At 49.2% G+C, this 15737-nt stretch overlaps 5 protein-coding genes across 6 annotated transcripts; 2 read left to right on the top strand and 3 right to left on the bottom strand.

The window, feature by feature from the left end:
- The first annotated feature begins 729 nt into the window (after window positions 1–729).
- Window positions 730–1757, top strand: LOC131212786 (acylphosphatase-2-like). The gene is made up of 4 exons (XM_058206802.1): window positions 730–1112; window positions 1180–1196; window positions 1266–1375; window positions 1469–1757. The coding sequence occupies exons 1-4, from the start codon at window positions 884–886 to the stop codon at window positions 1581–1583; spliced, it is 471 nt and encodes a 156-aa protein (XP_058062785.1). The 5' UTR covers window positions 730–883; the 3' UTR covers window positions 1584–1757.
- Window positions 1606–3298, bottom strand: LOC131212785 (2-oxoisovalerate dehydrogenase subunit alpha, mitochondrial). The gene is made up of 2 exons (XM_058206801.1): window positions 3109–3298; window positions 1606–3044 (listed from the first exon to the last, which is right to left on the bottom strand). The coding sequence occupies exons 1-2, from the start codon at window positions 3172–3174 to the stop codon at window positions 1800–1802; spliced, it is 1311 nt and encodes a 436-aa protein (XP_058062784.1). The 5' UTR covers window positions 3175–3298; the 3' UTR covers window positions 1606–1799.
- Window positions 3299–3444: 146 nt separating this feature from the next.
- LOC131207520 (transcription initiation factor TFIID subunit 12) lies at window positions 3445–4692 on the top strand. 2 transcript variants are annotated; one of them, XM_058200136.1, is made up of 3 exons: window positions 3445–3761; window positions 4037–4415; window positions 4504–4692. In XM_058200136.1, the coding sequence occupies exons 2-3, from the start codon at window positions 4070–4072 to the stop codon at window positions 4629–4631; spliced, it is 474 nt and encodes a 157-aa protein (XP_058056119.1). In that variant the 5' UTR covers window positions 3445–3761; window positions 4037–4069; the 3' UTR covers window positions 4632–4692. The 2 variants fall into 2 exon arrangements, with proteins under 2 accessions (XP_058056119.1, XP_058056121.1); XM_058200138.1 differs by having other exon boundaries at window positions 3445–3810.
- Window positions 4689–5449, bottom strand: LOC131207522 (peptidyl-prolyl cis-trans isomerase FKBP2). The gene is made up of 2 exons (XM_058200140.1): window positions 5198–5449; window positions 4689–5129 (listed from the first exon to the last, which is right to left on the bottom strand). The coding sequence occupies exons 1-2, from the start codon at window positions 5351–5353 to the stop codon at window positions 4872–4874; spliced, it is 414 nt and encodes a 137-aa protein (XP_058056123.1). The 5' UTR covers window positions 5354–5449; the 3' UTR covers window positions 4689–4871.
- A 450-nt stretch (window positions 5450–5899) lies between these two features.
- Window positions 5900–14744, bottom strand: LOC131207050 (E3 ubiquitin-protein ligase Nedd-4-like). Its single transcript, XM_058199659.1, has 6 exons — window positions 14231–14744; window positions 11674–11835; window positions 10898–11578; window positions 8418–9304; window positions 7660–8352; window positions 5900–7578 (listed from the first exon to the last, which is right to left on the bottom strand). The coding sequence occupies exons 1-6, from the start codon at window positions 14408–14410 to the stop codon at window positions 7476–7478; spliced, it is 2706 nt and encodes a 901-aa protein (XP_058055642.1). The 5' UTR covers window positions 14411–14744; the 3' UTR covers window positions 5900–7475.
- Between the last annotated feature and the right edge of the window lie 993 nt (window positions 14745–15737).

The raw sequence follows: 15737 nt of genomic DNA, 5'->3' as shown, positions 1-15737 counted from the left end.
GAGGAGGCGAGGCCTTGTTCCTTGACTGCCTAGCGTCGAAAGGATGAGTTGCAGAAAAAAACACAAACACTCGGTTTCGCTTGTACGCACTGCGAAATGGCAACCGAAGATGAACGGACCGCTGCGATTTCGGGACAGTTGGGCACGGATTCTTTCCTTTGCCACACGATTACGCCGTAATCGAAGACACACACACACGAGGCCCGCGGGGCCCACGAGACACACTGTCCCGCACGGAGCTGCTACGAAATACTTTCTCTTTTCAAGGGGATTACCGTTTCACTTTTCGGTGCGTTACGTCTCTCCTGTCCTTCCGGCGATCTTGCTTCACGCCCTGTTATTGTTGTTGGTGCTGGTTTCGGCCGTCGTCGTTGGCGGGTCCCGATTGCTGCGGTTTTCCACGGGCTCACGTTGACAGATGATCTTGCTTTCGTTCGTTCCGTCTCGAATTGCCCACAGGTCTTTCCGCACTGGTTTGACCTCAATGGAGCCAGTGTCGCGCAAAGGCCAAGATGACACAAGCCAGCTGCGTTTTTCACACTTTTCTCTGAAAAATTCCGTCCATGCCAAAAGTGTACACGCGTGGATTCGGTCGGCAGAAAGGTCGTGTGTTTTGGTTTTGCGTTTTCACCACCATTCTGCCAAGCCCTCCAACGCGTTTGACAGTCGATCCTTTTTCACCACGGCTGGCTGAAGTTGTTTACAAAAAAAGGAACCACCGTATCTGGAGTTACAGAATGTTTCGAATGCAAACTAAAGACAACCGGGAATTAATGCATCGGTAGGCAAAGCTTACCGAAAAACTGGCACAGGAATGCAGTTTTCAGAAGCCACTGACGTCGCGAACTGACCCACACTAACAGCAACAACAACAAACAACGCTATGCCAACGATGGCAGCAGATCGAATGTTTATTTTAATTTCTTGCGCCGCAATCATCGTAACCGGGCTGGTGGCAGAAAGTGGCTGGGGAGCATTCTGTTCCACCGAAGCAAAGGAAACCGTTCGTCCTTCGTTGACAGAAGGATCCAAGCATCCAAGGATCACGCAACCAAGGATGACGACGATAAAATTGTTGGCCTGTGATTTCGAGGTGTTCGGTATTGTGCAAGGTAAGTTTGGGTTTGCATAGAACCGTTCAGTGACTCGTTGATCCTAGTTTCGCTTTCGTTCTTCTAGGTGTGTTCTTTCGTAAGGTAGGCAATATAAATAGACCTTAAGGATAGCGCCCTGGCAGTTCTTTACTGTACTCTTACCTATTGCAGTACACCCAGAAAAAGGCATCCAGTCTGGGATTGCGAGGTTGGTGCATGAACACCGCCGACGGCACCGTTAAGGGCCAGCTCGAAGGCGAAGAAAAACCATTCAACGAAATGTGAGTAGCGTCGTTAGCAACCGTCGCTAGGACGTGGCTTAGTTTTGTGGTTCGCTAACTCATCATGGCACACTCTTTCACCGTGTACCGTAGGAAACATTGGCTCCAAACGAAAGGAAGCCCTTCAAGCCGCATCGATAAAACAGTGTTCAATGTACCGAAGGAGATTACTAGTTACACATTCAAAGATTTCTCCATTCGTCGTTGAAATGGGTCGCAGCCAGTGAGTTTAATCGACAATTAATTTATTCACTTGTAGCAAAGAGGAAGGCACAAACGGTAAACGAGAATTCCAATGATTCGTCGCCCTGAAAGGGTTGAACGATTTCCAATACGGATTACACACCTAATAAATGCACTTGAGTGAACGAGGTTCATTGTAATGGAAGCCCCCACGAAAACAATGATGACCGGCGGCGCCCGTCTACTGCTTATGATCCTTGAGTGGATAGTGATCTTTGTGTTTCGCCACGTGCTCCTCCATTTCTCGCATTTGTTCCTTCAGGTGTAACGGCATCTCTTGATACACGTCCTGGAACAGTTCGCGCCAATCCGGTTTTGGAATGCGTTCCGATTGGTTTATCTGTGACAACACCTGTTTCCGGGTCGCCTTGACATATTCATTCTCCTCCGCTTCGTTGAACCACCCACGGCGAATCATGTAATGCTTCAGCTTGCTGATCGGATGCTCGACCGTGTTCCACACCTCTAGGTCTTCTGCAGGCCGGTACGCCGTGCTGTCGTCCGAAGTCGAGTGATGTGAAATGCGGTAAGCCATAGCCTCCAGTACGATGGGCTTGTTCTCCCGCAGCACGTACTCGCGGGCCAGCTTCGTTGCGTTGTACGTTGCAAACACGTCCGTACCGTCGAACCGCAACGCCGCCATACCGTAGCCGCTTGCACGGCCCGCAATTCCATCTCCCCGGTATTGCTCCGTGGACGGTGTCGAGATGGCGAATCCATTGTTACGGCAAAAGAACATCACCGGACAGTCCAGAGTAGCCGCAAAGTTGAACGCCGCGTGAGTGTCACCTTCGGACGCGGCACCTTCGCCAAAGTATGTCACCACGCACCGCTTATTATTGGGCTGCAACTTGAACGCGTATGCTGCACCGGCCGCCTGCGGAATTTGGGTTCCCAGTGGCGAGGAAATAGTTACAAAGTTAAGCTTCCGCGAACCGTAGTGCACCGGCATCTGGCGTCCCTTGCCCTCATCTTCCGCATTGCCGTAGCACTGATTGATAAAGTCGGAAATCGTGAAACCACGCCACACCAGCACGCCCGCCTCACGGTACTGTCCGTACACCCAGTCCTCCGGGCTGAGGGCGGCCGCACTGCCGATGTGGCTCGCTTCTTCACCGAAGTTTGTCATGTAGAACGAAATGCGACCCTGACGCTGGGACTCGTACAGGATTTTATCCATCGTGTTCAGGAGCACCATATCGCGGAACATTTTGCGCACCGTCGCCTGATCGAGGTTGGGATCTTGGGACGGGTCGTCAATCACACCCTCGTTGTTCATCACGCGATAAATAGGGATCGGTTCCATGCTCTCCGGGAGGGACAACTTTGGAGCCGTCACGAAAGTGGCCTGGTCGGCACCGGGAAACCGAGCGCCCGACGATGCTCTTGCGGATTGCTGTTGTTGCGCGGCATTGCTTGAAAGGTGCTGTGAAAGGGTGGAGCGATTGAGGTATTGCTGCGCAGAACTGGTTCGCGCCATAGCAACTTACCTTTATCGATCGCGGGAAAGACGTTCGTTTGGCGAGAACACTACGCAGTGAGCGTACAAACGACATGATTTAAACCACAATGAATATGTATTTTACAAGCAAAGCCAGAATCCGCTCCAATCGACCTCTGATTACGTCAAGCCACCTGCTGCGCTGTTGACAGAAATGATAAGAGCACGGTTGGTTGCGATCTTCCTCGCGATTGATATTTGGCCTGACGTCGACGTTAATTCGCTTCGCGGGAGCGTGTGGCACGCACACTTTCCGAGGCGCGAAGGTTCGCGAAAACGCGTGTAGACGAAACATGATCAGCGCGACACCACTACACGCGTGTGCTAAACGCGTGGGAAATTGCTAGAGGCACATTCACTGAATTGCGTCGAGGACAGGTTCGACGACGGAGGAGAGATCAAGATATTTAGTGATAGCATTTAGAAATTGCCAAATGCGGTTCAATCACGAAATCGCGTTCCATTCGATTATTCGGTTTCGTGGGCTGGGCCAAATGACAGTCGCTGCTGCTGCTGTCAAAACGGTGGCTTGCAGTCAAAACAAACAACAGAGCTTCATCCGCGTACGGACGGCATTTTTCGACGGGGAAGCTCCGTGATTCGGGATTCCGGTGTGATTTACCTTCATTTTATCATTACGAGGTAATTCCTGGTGCAACAGACCTGCTGAGTGTAAAAATCCGCGAAGAAGGTATTATTGGGCTTGTCAGCCACTCGCACAGAACCGTCGGAACGCGACACTACTCTGATTGGTGTACCTTCTGCTTTCCGCGTTCCGCGGTTCTGATTTTTCCACGCGCATATCTTCCTTATGCTCGCGAGCAACACCACCTTGTGTTTAGTTCGCCTTCTTGCGTGGCTGGTCACAGTTTCTTTTACCAAATTCCGTAACGAGCAATCATATCGCTTATCAACAGCAACCAGGGCAGCAGGCAACCAGCAGCAGCGGTATGGCATCACCTTCGCAAAACAATGCCACATTGGGCACAGCAGGCACTACGAACCCATCGATAACGACAAACTCATCGAATACAAAAGCAAGTTCCGGTAACGCTGCCAGCGGAACTTCTTCCGGTGCTGGTTCAAGTGATGGTGCCACCCAGCTGCTTACAAAACCGCGCCTCCAGGAGCTGGTGCGTGAGATTGACCCAACGGAGCAGCTGGACGAAGAGGTGGAAGAACTGCTGTTGCAGATTGCGGACGACTTTGTCGAGAACACGGTCAACGCGGCGTGTCTGCTGGCGAAACATCGAAAAGTGCCGAAGGTGGAAGTGCGTGATGTACAGTTGCATTTAGGTACGGCTGGCAAGAGATACTTCTTAGCCTTCGATAGACAATGATTGAATCTTTTCATTTCTCTTCTCTCTTGTCTCAACGTTTGCAGAGCGCAACTGGAACATGTGGATCCCTGGATTCGGTACGGACGAGCTGAGACCCTACAAGCGAGCCACCGTGACCGAGGCCCACAAACAGCGGCTTGCTCTAATAAGAAAGGCAATCAAAAAGTATTAGCCCGTCCATTCACTAGCAATATCGATAATACTAATAATAATCATTCGAAATCGACACAACATCCCTCTGCTGCTGTATATTTACTGCCATCTTTGCGAATCCTTTTAAAATCGAGTAAAATGCTTTCCAACCCAACAAACGATGACTGGAATACGTGTATTGTGGAAGGGAAAGAAATCGAAATGTTTATTGTTGGCTTCCCCGTTGGAGTCGCATCAGTGGTTAAAACGCTGGCCACATTCACAGTTCGGTTTTGCGTTCGATTTTCACGAGCTCCACCTCGAAGATCAGCACCGAGTTTGGTGGAATCTTTTCGCCGGCTCCCCGCTCTCCGTAGCCCAGTTCCGGCGGTATAACAAGCTTCCGCTTTTCGCCCTCACACATGTTCAGCAGTCCTTGATCCCAACCTTTGATCACCTGGCCCATGCCAAGCGTGAATGTAAGCGGATCACCCCGCGAAACGCTGCTGTCGAACTCGGTTCCATCCTCCAGTGTTCCCTGCAAACGGTAAGGCATCCCAGATGTTATTCAAGTGATGTTCCCATGTTGCATTTAATGCGCTTTACCGTGTAGTGCATGTGCACCAGATCGCCCTTCTTTGTGCGCACGGAGCAATTTTCCACACGCTTTTTGACACCTATCTTCAGCTTTCCTTCACCACTGGCGAGCTGTAAAAGGACAAATCCGCCCAAACACAGGAGAAACACGCTGCACGCTTGCATCTTGTCTGATATATTTTAAAGAAACAAAAATTGTTAAACTATTGAGTAGCTTTCGGCAAGATCCGCGAAGCGTTTGACGTTGATTCAGAAAGAATCTGACAGTTGCCATGCCGGCAATCGAACGCAACAGTGATGGCCGTTATAGTAGGCGATGGTTGATGGTTGTTACGCATGATGGAGAATTTGAATGTTTATAACAATTAAGTTAACGCTCCAAAACAGACGCAAACACGCCGTGCAGAAAGTTGACATCATGTACATCATTTAATGAAAATTAATTATCCACCCGCGAAAGAAGAAAATAAAAATCTATTATTTTTGCTATATCTCCAGCAACTTCCGTTGATTACTTATTATTGTAAAACCAAATAATACAAAACAGCATCACTTTTCCAATCATTTACCATTCTAATCATACTTCGATTGTGCGCTGTCTATCCCTACTGATTGTAGCTCGTAGGCAGAAATAAACCGGTTCATTCGGTTTCCAGCATCGCGCTGCATTATTCGATCGATTGCAAAACGAAAAATATGTACCACCTGAAGGAATAAATTTTACGTAACTTTTTCGTCTGGTTTGTCCCTAAAGCTATGAATACACAATATCACCCTATAACAGAGGTCTCAAACTCATACTAACATGTGGGCCGCAGTGGAAAGTAACAGCTAGTCAGCGGGCCGCACCACATAAAGAAAATGTTTTTTCATTAAATTTTACGCACTTTGATTTGGTTTTGATTTGAAATAAATCGTATCGGTCACTTCTGTGCCGTCCGCTAAACCGACAAGACCATTTTCTTGTGATTTATTGCTGACTATTCTGACTGGTATAATGTAATTATATACTCCGTGGACGTGGCCGCACAAAACAGCTTCGCGGGCCGCGTGTTTGAGACCTCTGCCCTTTAACGTAGCGATAGTTCAGTACAGAGTGTGGCTCGAGAGTGACCATAGGTAGACTGCTCGCCTGTCCACTACCCTAGCCCTAAAGCATGATCTTTATCGTCGCTCAATTGATTCCACCCTCATTTGCCCCGTTAACGCTTTCATCAAGGAAATGCTGCATTAATCTCTACATGATTGTGAAACTATATTTTTTGCTATAAGTATAAAAATATTTTTTCAATTCTATCTGTTCTCTTTTAAATCCATGCCTAACACGCGATTCCCACCGAATGGCTGCACAACGTGAATTCAGCGACGCTATACGAGCGCCCGGAATTTCATGGTTATATGCTGGCGCCTTTTTTATATTGTCCAGTGTGTGTGTGTATGTTTTTGGTGGGTAAATCAAAGTGCATCCGTTATTCGCACTGTTGCACTGAATGAATTTTCACATTTTTGGTGTAATGCACGCGCTTGCGAGTAACGTGTAAGTGTGCTTGCGGCGTTCACATTTCCTTGCTTCTTTCCTTGATACTTAAGATTAACGAATATTAAATGAAAAGAGCGAAAAACAAACATATTGAAACGAAATTTTGAATATCAGTTCAAACAAGAAAAAGTTACAAATAGTAAGGTATGCAAAATCGATTGTAAATTGAGCAACAGATTAAACGTAATATGTATGAATAGAAAAAAAACCTAAATTGAAAACCACCGGAAGGCACTGAAGTACAAGTTCTGTAACAATCTCTACGTTATCGATGTTTCTTTTTAAACATCTTTCTCTCATGGGCATAATGTCTGCAGTCGTCATTTCAGGACAGCAACAACCGATCTACCCATTTTTTGGCGCCATTTTCGTGCAAATAGTGAATCTCGTTGCCATTCAGCGTATATTTTTGGTGAACGTTCCTTGAACGATTACTCATTTAAAATAAACTTTTTCCAGTTTCGAGAGATCGAAATGATTCATTTTATCTCTTTTGCTCGCGCTTGAAGCAGCAATAATAGCCCTCGAATAATATTCCAAACACAATGCCACCAAATGCGCGTACTATTATCAAATCACATAATAACCACCCAGAACTGATTCTTTTTTGACTGATTGCTAAGTTCATTTCATCCTCTTTTTTTCCTCTCTTCATCGGAATGTTCTCTCGTTTCATATCGAAAGTAAACTCAACTCGGCGATCGCGTCGGGCCCATTCTGGTGCCGTTATTGCCGCAGGGCAACAGACTAATCTACGCCCGCAAATCCTTGACTGCCTTCGATTGCGCTGATCAGTTTCTGCTTCAGTTGGGCGTAATTTTCATACGGCGGCAGATCTAGTCGATTAAAGCTACGGGAGAGAACACAAACACAAACGCAAACCTTTAGTATAGGTAACAGAACGGCACCCTTCTTCCTCTGCTTTACTTACCATGTGTGAGCCCGTGGAAAGTTGTTGACTGTTCCCCACTTTTCGATCGTAAACAGTTGTGGACCGTTCGAGCCGTACAGTTCCTTGAAGCCGTTCATCGGCACCCGCGACGTCCCGGTTACAAACTGCAGCAACCGGGCTCGCATTTCATTGTTGAACGAAAGCACCGCCCGCCAGAACCACAGCACGACCGCATGGTTCGCGTAGTAATCCCCCTTGTACATCGTGTTCTTCTTCCAGTCGTTCACGTCGATGCTCTGAATGCCGCACATCAGTAGTTCTAGTTCGTTCTCATCGAAAATTTTAAGTAGATTAAGCGGAACCAGCGAACTGACCCCTTCGAGGAACGCTTGCATCTGATCCTTAACGCGAGCCTCAAACTTCCAATCAATCACCAACCGAATGTACTCGTCCTTGTTATCATTGGTCACCTCCAGATCGGCACCGTCCGGTTTCAGGTCGTGCTGGTGCATCGTGCCCAACCGCTCGTCGTTCAGACTGAACGTTAGGGCCAACGGGCTCGGATCATTCTCCTTGATGTAGAGCAGCGAGTTGTAGTACTCCGTATCGACCGCCTCCATATCTTTCAGATCGATCGGCTTCTGGAGCATCATTTTGTAGAATGGCCGAATGAAGAACGCATCGAGAAGCTTACCGTGGTAGATGGCCATTCCGGCGATTCGGCCAATAAAGCTACAAAACAAAACACATCACCGTGTTAGTACGTTGTTCAGAAAAGGCGAGCGATATGGCACTACCGGAAGTAGTTGAGATGCTCCTCGTTGCACAGCCCACTGTCCGGATTGATCTGCAGCGTATAGTTGTCCATCGCCGAATACTCAAACAGTCCATAGTACGGATTGAACATCTCCTTCGACAGCAGATAGAACCACTCACGTGCCAATCCACCATAGTCGAGACCGGTCTCACCTTCAAATTCGACCCACAGCTTCGTCTTCAGTAGATCGGTCCTCGTGACCGAGTTAATCACCCGATACGAATCCTCGAGGATCGAGGCCCGCTTCACCTTGATGTCGATCTTGTTCGGCACGTTGTTCGGCTTGTGGAGCTGGTTTTTGAAGAATTCATACTTTTGCTTATAGTCGCGTGAGTACGGCACCACTTGGCCGGCAATTTTCGGGTTCGAAAGTCGTGGATCATCCCACTGCGTGATGCGCGTGTTGTGATCGATGAAGAACGTGCGCCCATCGGTGTGGACCCGTTCCTCCCAGCCCTCGGGCAGCGGACCCAGATTATCGTCCGTTGAGCGCGAATCTTGCCCATTGCTGAGTGCTCCGTTGGCCGTTCCGGAACCGCCAGCACCGTTGGCAACTGAGCCGGGTGCATTAGGAATGGGGCTTGCGAGGCCAGTACGCGGATCGACCCAGGATGTTGTTTTGTGGATGTGATCAATGAAGAAAAGACGCCCGTTTGCCGCTGTCTGTACTGCCCAACCGGGCGGAAGACCTGAAGCACTGGGAGCTGCTGCTGCAGCAGCAGTTGAAGACGCCGTTCCGGCTGTCGGGGAGGCACTCGAACTGCCCGACACCGCCGGTGAGTCCGATCGTGATGTGTGCACCGGAACGGTTCCAGCACTGCTGTTGGGTTGGCCACTTGGGGGGGAAGACATCCCGACTTCATTCGACTGCAATGGACAATGGGTTGGAATGTTGGTAAAGATGATCAAGTGATCGCGGAATCTTAAAATATTTGTAATGGGATCAACATCCAAAACCGTCCCTTTTTCCATTCATGCAAACCAAATAAAAGAACATTAAAACCAAAATGTTAGTAAAACAACAAACGATTCACGCTCCTTGGCAGGCGACACACATTCGGTACTCGGTTAGTGGGGCGCGGGTTCGAAACGCGATTGTAAGCCGTTAGAGATGCGAGCAAGCGAAGAAAAGATTTAGAGATTTGCAACGAGGGGTTAATAGAAGAATGAATGATAGGAAAATTGATGTGACCTTCACCTAGGACACCCCCAGGATAAGGGCAACGTAGAGAAAGGAATCAGTGGATGAAGTAACAGTGGCCAGGCGCTAGTATAGAGAGATGTTGTGAGCTGTGGCTGAAAATTTCGATAAGGCAGTTCTAGAAACACCCTGTTCCGGGCCCGTAGTGTAAACTTTTGACTTTACATATTAATTTTCGAGTTCAGTGATGCGCGGAGGAGTGCTTTTCTAGTTTAGTCTCTCACAAGCAACGGACCATCGGACCATCAGTCCTGTTGTGGTTTTTGTGGCCGTTCAACATAAGCAACATGGGCTGCGTTCGTGCCAAAACATTAGTTTCCGTGGGCTTTCTTCCGAACGCCAGGACGGAAGGAAGGAAGTAAAGACCAACCTCTGGTGCGCTGGCCGAACTCGCATCGTCACCATCGTCACCATTGACCGGGGTGAGGCTGCTGCTACGAACGGATACGGTGCTGCCGTCATTGGATTCGCTGCTCGCCGGAGGATCACCGTTTTCCGCGGTTCTCTCGTTACTTTCCTCGTTCGGCGTAGCCACGCCCGATGGCGCTAACAGACGTCGCGGGCTGGGCGTTGGTGTACCCGTTGGACTAGAGCGTGCCGAAGGAGGTGGTGGTGGTGCAGGACGTATCGGGCGGCTGGTGCTTGCGATTGATGTGTTCGACGCCGACGGCGATAGCTGGGAGCCTTCGTTGCGCCCTGAAACGGACGGGCTGAGGCTGACCATCGAATTGTTTAACGATCGGTCAGCGAGCGTCGCGAGCGGTGGCAGCGGAGAACCTCCTGCCGTCGCAGCTGCACTGCCAGTGCCACCAACTTCCGAAGTAATACTGACACTGTCCGCCTACGGAGAACGGCCGGCGTGGCGCAGGATGTGAAATAAGGAGCAAATGCGAGTGCGCTTTCGATGAGTATGGGCTAGGGAAGGCAATGGTATCGTTCTACGGTGCACATATAATGGCACACTAATATTTACACTTGACCACCGATGGTCGTTCTTAGGATTTAGGCAGAACCGCATCTTGTGACCAAATATATCAATTTGAATAACTATAGTCTTCGTAGTTTCAAAGAACCAACTACTAGATAACGCAAATTAAAGGACTCTCAAGAAATAAAGAACCTCAAAAGGCATCGCCTGTCCTTAGAAAGCTGATCGTGACAAACATGATTTCTTACCACAAAAGAGTCAACATCGGAACAGAATGCAACTTTTAAGCCACTTGATCCCGATGCTACATCGGAAGGAGAACACCACTTACCAGGCTGCTGTTGTTGTTGCCATTGTCCGGATCGTTGCTGATATGAAACCGTCGCTGAAACGCGGCCACCATTTCGTTCAGCCCCGGTTGGGCGTACAGAATGCTGGGCCGGTCCCACTGCGTGGTTCGGGCAATGTGGTTCACGTAGTACGTCCTGCCGACCGGATCCTGTCGCACCTCCCATCCCGGTGGCAGTGGTTCCGGTTGCTGTTGCCGTTCATGGTAGTGGTGCTGTTGCAGCTGATGCGAATTTGGCCCGGGCGATTGAGACTGCGCCGGCGTTAGAACGGGTGTGCTGGCCGCTGCAGGCGACGACGTTCGATCACCGGTGCTCACCGGGGACCAGGCCGTTCCGGTCGTTTGGGTGGCACTAGCACTTCCACTTCCAAATGTTCGCACAATGATCGGATCATCGTCACGCATGATCGCATGGTACAGGACGAGCGAGCCGCGCACTTTGGTCCCGCGCAAACTGGACTGGCGCTTGGACCGCAGCGGATACGTTTTGAATGCGATCGTTCGGCCCTCTTGTTCGCGCGGCAAGTTGATCAGCGTCAGATCGACCAGTCCCATGAAGCCATCGCGCGTGAGGCGATTTTCGTCAAACACCTGCAGCACAAGCTTGTGTTCGTTCGGTTTGACTCGAAACACAAACTCTTCGTTCCAGATCGGATTTAGCGTCTGTTTTTTCCGGCGTGACATAGAGAAAAAAGAAGGGAAACGTTACCGGTTTGAACCAGATGGGACACGGACGGTGGCAACGTTTTCGTACTCACCCTTCGCTTCGTTTTGGTCACCACCTGATCTACGTTAACATCGCCGGTGATGGTGTTTTGCTCGATCTTGACGTATGGATCGCTGTAGCCGAAGATGTCCTTTTTGGCGAGTGAATTCGCCGACAGCACTTTGATTCGCACGTAGCAGACATCTTCGTCGTTCTGCAAAGGGAGAGCAAACAAATCGTCGTAGGCGCCAATCGTCGAAAGTGAAGAGCGTGTTATAGACGTTGAGTGGCAAAATCACTCAATCAAAGTAACCTGCCGCCAATGAACCACGATTGCGTTAAAAAGTTTTTATCAAAAAAGAGGTCAATCTACGTCATTACTTTTGTCGCAAATGCCTTGTGGGTGCCATTCCGCTAGGATTAGGACAGAATCGTAGCCACATGCAAGGCTACATCAAAAAGAAGAAACCAATCGAACAAAACTGTTCATTCATACCATCGTCGGTCCCGGTCCTCGTGTCATCGCTTCGTGGTAGCTTCCGACAGCTAAGCCGACTTCGATTAGACAACACGTAGAAGAAACGATTTCAATATCCCCCTCACGGCAGACACGCAGCACTTTTTTCAACTTTTCGGCCGCGTCCACGTTCGTCTAGCGCACGCTAATTATCGCCCTTGCCCTTCAAGATCGCGGCGTATCATCTTTTGGCTAGCGTCGTTCGAAAGTGAAACAAAAATTGTCTATAACCACACGCGGCCCTCCTAATGGGGAAACAACAGATGCTCGAAGACCCAACCACGTCTCGATTTTATCGACTGCCGACTGACTGTGCGGTGATGGAGAATTTGCGTTCCGTCAACGGGTGACGACGGGTGGCGATGCTGCTGATGGTGTGGTGGTGCAATCAGGTTCCTTCGTTAGACGGGGGCAACCGACGACGCGCTCGCTCGCGGTGTACATCACACCGCGGAAAAATGAACGACGAAAACAAACCGAAAAAAAAACCTCAAAACGGCCAGCCGTGCCAGCCAGCTTATCAGTGATAATGAAGCGCTGATAAGTGCCGAATGAAGGTGAAGGAGGAGATTCGCCCGGCGATGGATTCCCTTGCGCCGCGAAAAAAACGAATGTTCGGGGGAGAAAGGATCATCCAACCAGCGCCCCAAGGGGACGGGATTTCGGACCGGCGCGCATCGTATCGAATCACGCCGGCATCAATACCAGTGCGCTGGGTTTTTGTTAGATAAACATTAGAGCAGTACAACGGGGTGCTTTGGCCTCGCGAAATTCCCTATCACGTTCGCGCTGGTGCCGTGCATTGAAGGCCGGGCATAGGTAAAAGATAACAAACAATATAGTATCGGTGCAGCCGACCAGTAATTAGAACATTGTGAATATTTGTGAAACCCCAATCCGCAAATCATCATTGCGGCCGTGTGTGAAGTACTATTTGTCGAAACTCGTGACCAGAAGGTAAGCGATTCCGGAAGTTTTATTCGCTACAAACAAACACCAGCTCAATCGGATCCCCGCCATCGCTTTCGGTGATGTCGTTTAGGTGCTAAGACCCTCACACCCGATAAGACTGTGTGCGAAAAGTACCCAAAACTGCTATCCACCCTCGGTGGTGGCTAAATATCTTAAGCTCTTTAACACTGATATTGATTGCGGTGTTAATCCGTGGTGGTTGCGACTGAAAAGTACATGCGCCCGGTGGTCAGTGCGAGAACTGCCGTTGAATGGAGTGCCGGTGCGCGATCGCGAGCGATAGTCAAGTGATCGAACTAATTCTTGTACCAGATGAAGGAAAGGAAAAACCATTCAATTACGATCGACACGCGATCATCTCAAAATTCATTTGCTCTTGAAACAACATATAGGGGGTTGTGATTGACTGTGTGTTTTTAAGTGCCATTTTGTGGCCATCCGAACGTCGAGATATTGTATGACCAGCCACAAAAGATGCGTTAGCACATTAAAGTCCTTATGTTAATGGTCTAATCATTCCCGAACTGATTATCAATTCCCACAAAGAATCCGTGAAGATAACTTTTTTCCTACTAGACTATTCGCAGACTCATCACCGCAAACAGCAACGCCGAGCGATGCCGAAGAAACTCCGATCACTGATGCGGATGGCTAAAAATAATTACACAACAAGAGAGCAAGCAGAACTACGATAAAGCTAACAATCGGTAGACGGTTTTTGAGAGCCAAGTGGCCACACAGCAATGATAACAGCGGTGTAATTGGTGACCCATCTGCTTCGTGGATGACTGTCAACGCATTGGCCTCGCAAGGACCATTGCCACACACTCTGCCGAGCCGCGAATCACCGGACTCTTTCTTATCAGCACAGCATTCCCGTTGCGAGTGTAGACATCGCAGGTTTGGCCAAAGAAAAATGAAAAGTTTATCCCACAGTATTTGTGACGCGCCTCGGGTGACGAGATTCCTTTGTCCAGGATGAAGGAAATGCGTTGACATTCGGTGATCGGTGCTTGCTCCCGGCCGGTAACCGCCAGGTGTTGGAAAGCAAAATTGGCCTTGGACCAAAAGTCTACAAGCAGAACCTCCGTCCCGTTTCTTCGGTCAGTACTATACTTACGGCCGTAAACAGTGATCCTCGTGGCGTATGGGAAGCTAGCGCTGGGGTCGAGCCATAGTTGGAGTTGCCTACCGATTGCGCCCTGCGGCGGGGCGGCCGCTGCGGTGTCATCAGCGAACCGATCGGCGATGGCGTTGCGTTCGACAGGAGGGTTGAGCTGCTGCTGATGTGCGATCGCATCGCCCGACGAGGCGGCTTTGGGCGAACTGCCGCTATGCGACTGCGTTCTGCGAAGAAGCGATTCCGAACCTTTCCCCTTCGCACTGGGTTTTTTTCGTTCGCCTTATTAGCTTACACCGCTCGAGTTTGTCATCGGATCGGCATGGGTGGATGGAACTGGTTTCAGATTGGGCCACGGGGCCCCCTATTGCTCTTCCGTCCGTTCCGACTACCTGGGGAGCATACTCTACACGCAAACGCTCCGAGGGCAGTGTTAAAGTGTGCAATGATTAGCCTGCTACGACGATGACGCAGAGAAAGAAAACAGATTTTCTTCACGCTCTCGCACAGTAACTGCCGCAATCACCACTACCGCGAGAGGTAGAACACTTGAATGCACTTCTTTCGTTGCACACACTGCACTCATGGCAACATACGCAGCAATTTTTACTCCACGCCCCGTGTTCTCCGGTGGCAAGGGGGTAGCACTTCTTTCCGGATGGTTGACACGGCGACGCAAGCAAGTTGCGACGAACTTTACGCCTTCTACGAGCTACATGAATCACACAGGACAGATTTTGCACGCACAACGCAAACGCAAAAAACGAAACAATTTAGCAACAACGCAGGCACGTGCCAAGCGGTACGGCCGTAGCTTTAACGCGATCCAGTGGCGACCGGAAGTGGATATGTAAATTGTCGCAAACTGTAGGCGCTGTGCAGCAATTTTCTTTATGTGTTCTGCGCCTGGCCCGAGCCCAAGCAGCCTGTTCTCTCGTTAGCAGAAATGAGAGAAGGTTCATTTCTTCTCTCTTCTCTGCACAATTATTATTGTTTTTTTTCGATTATTGGTTTTGTTTTAACATTTGTCGTTATTACCTGATGTTGTCAAGCTTACCACCAACCAATTACCTTAGCAAAGGTGAGTGGATGACCAACGAAATAGGTGAGTTTGGTGGTATCGCAAGCCGTTTGGTACACTGATTTCGTGGCGACCATTCCTTCAATGGTTTCGATTTTCCTCCAAAGTTCCGCGTTTAATTGCGAATAAAAGGGCAAGCTGGAACCGAGTTAACACGAACCGAAACATCCTCCATGCTGAACAACTCCAACGAACTGCCAAATGTAAGCAAACAAACTGTCAGTTTATTTGCCACGGGAAAATGGCGGCTTTTCGCCTTTTCGCCTTCTCGCCTTCCTGCAGATTTAAGGTACACGAACTGTGACGGTTTTTTCTTATATGCTTCACAACAATTGATCGAATTTGCAATGTGAAATCGTATACGCTTCGTGTGGCAGCAAAAATTTAAAAACGAAATGTCAAATGTGTTTACGTTCGTGTTTTTGG

This window comes from Anopheles bellator, chromosome 2 (genome assembly GCF_943735745.2).
Source record: "Anopheles bellator chromosome 2, idAnoBellAS_SP24_06.2, whole genome shotgun sequence".
In the NCBI taxonomy this organism is placed as follows: domain Eukaryota; kingdom Metazoa; phylum Arthropoda; class Insecta; order Diptera; family Culicidae; genus Anopheles; species Anopheles bellator.
This window is presented reverse-complemented; position numbering and strand designations above follow the sequence as displayed.

Coding starts and splice junctions, on each gene's coding strand:
- LOC131212786 (XM_058206802.1), top strand. CDS start 884: ATGCCAACGATGGCAGCAGATCGAATGTTTATTTTAATTTCTTGCGCC. Junction 1,376..1,468: donor GAAAAACCATTCAACGAAAT/GTGAGTAGCGTC, acceptor CGTGTACCGTAG/GAAACATTGGCTCCAAACGA.
- LOC131212785 (XM_058206801.1), bottom strand. CDS start 3,174: ATGTCGTTTGTACGCTCACTGCGTAGTGTTCTCGCCAAACGAACGTCT. Junction 3,045..3,108: donor CTTTCCCGCGATCGATAAAG/GTAAGTTGCTAT, acceptor ACCCTTTCACAG/CACCTTTCAAGCAATGCCGC.
- LOC131207520 (XM_058200136.1), top strand. CDS start 4,070: ATGGCATCACCTTCGCAAAACAATGCCACATTGGGCACAGCAGGCACT. Junction 4,416..4,503: donor TGATGTACAGTTGCATTTAG/GTACGGCTGGCA, acceptor CAACGTTTGCAG/AGCGCAACTGGAACATGTGG.
- LOC131207522 (XM_058200140.1), bottom strand. CDS start 5,353: ATGCAAGCGTGCAGCGTGTTTCTCCTGTGTTTGGGCGGATTTGTCCTT. Junction 5,130..5,197: donor TGGTGCACATGCACTACACG/GTAAAGCGCATT, acceptor TACCGTTTGCAG/GGAACACTGGAGGATGGAAC.
- LOC131207050 (XM_058199659.1), bottom strand. CDS start 14,410: ATGCGATCGCACATCAGCAGCAGCTCAACCCTCCTGTCGAACGCAACG. Junction 11,579..11,673: donor TGACCAAAACGAAGCGAAGG/GTGAGTACGAAA, acceptor CGGAAAAAACAG/ACGCTAAATCCGATCTGGAA. Junction 8,353..8,417: donor GAGCATCTCAACTACTTCCG/GTAGTGCCATAT, acceptor TTTGTTTTGTAG/CTTTATTGGCCGAATCGCCG.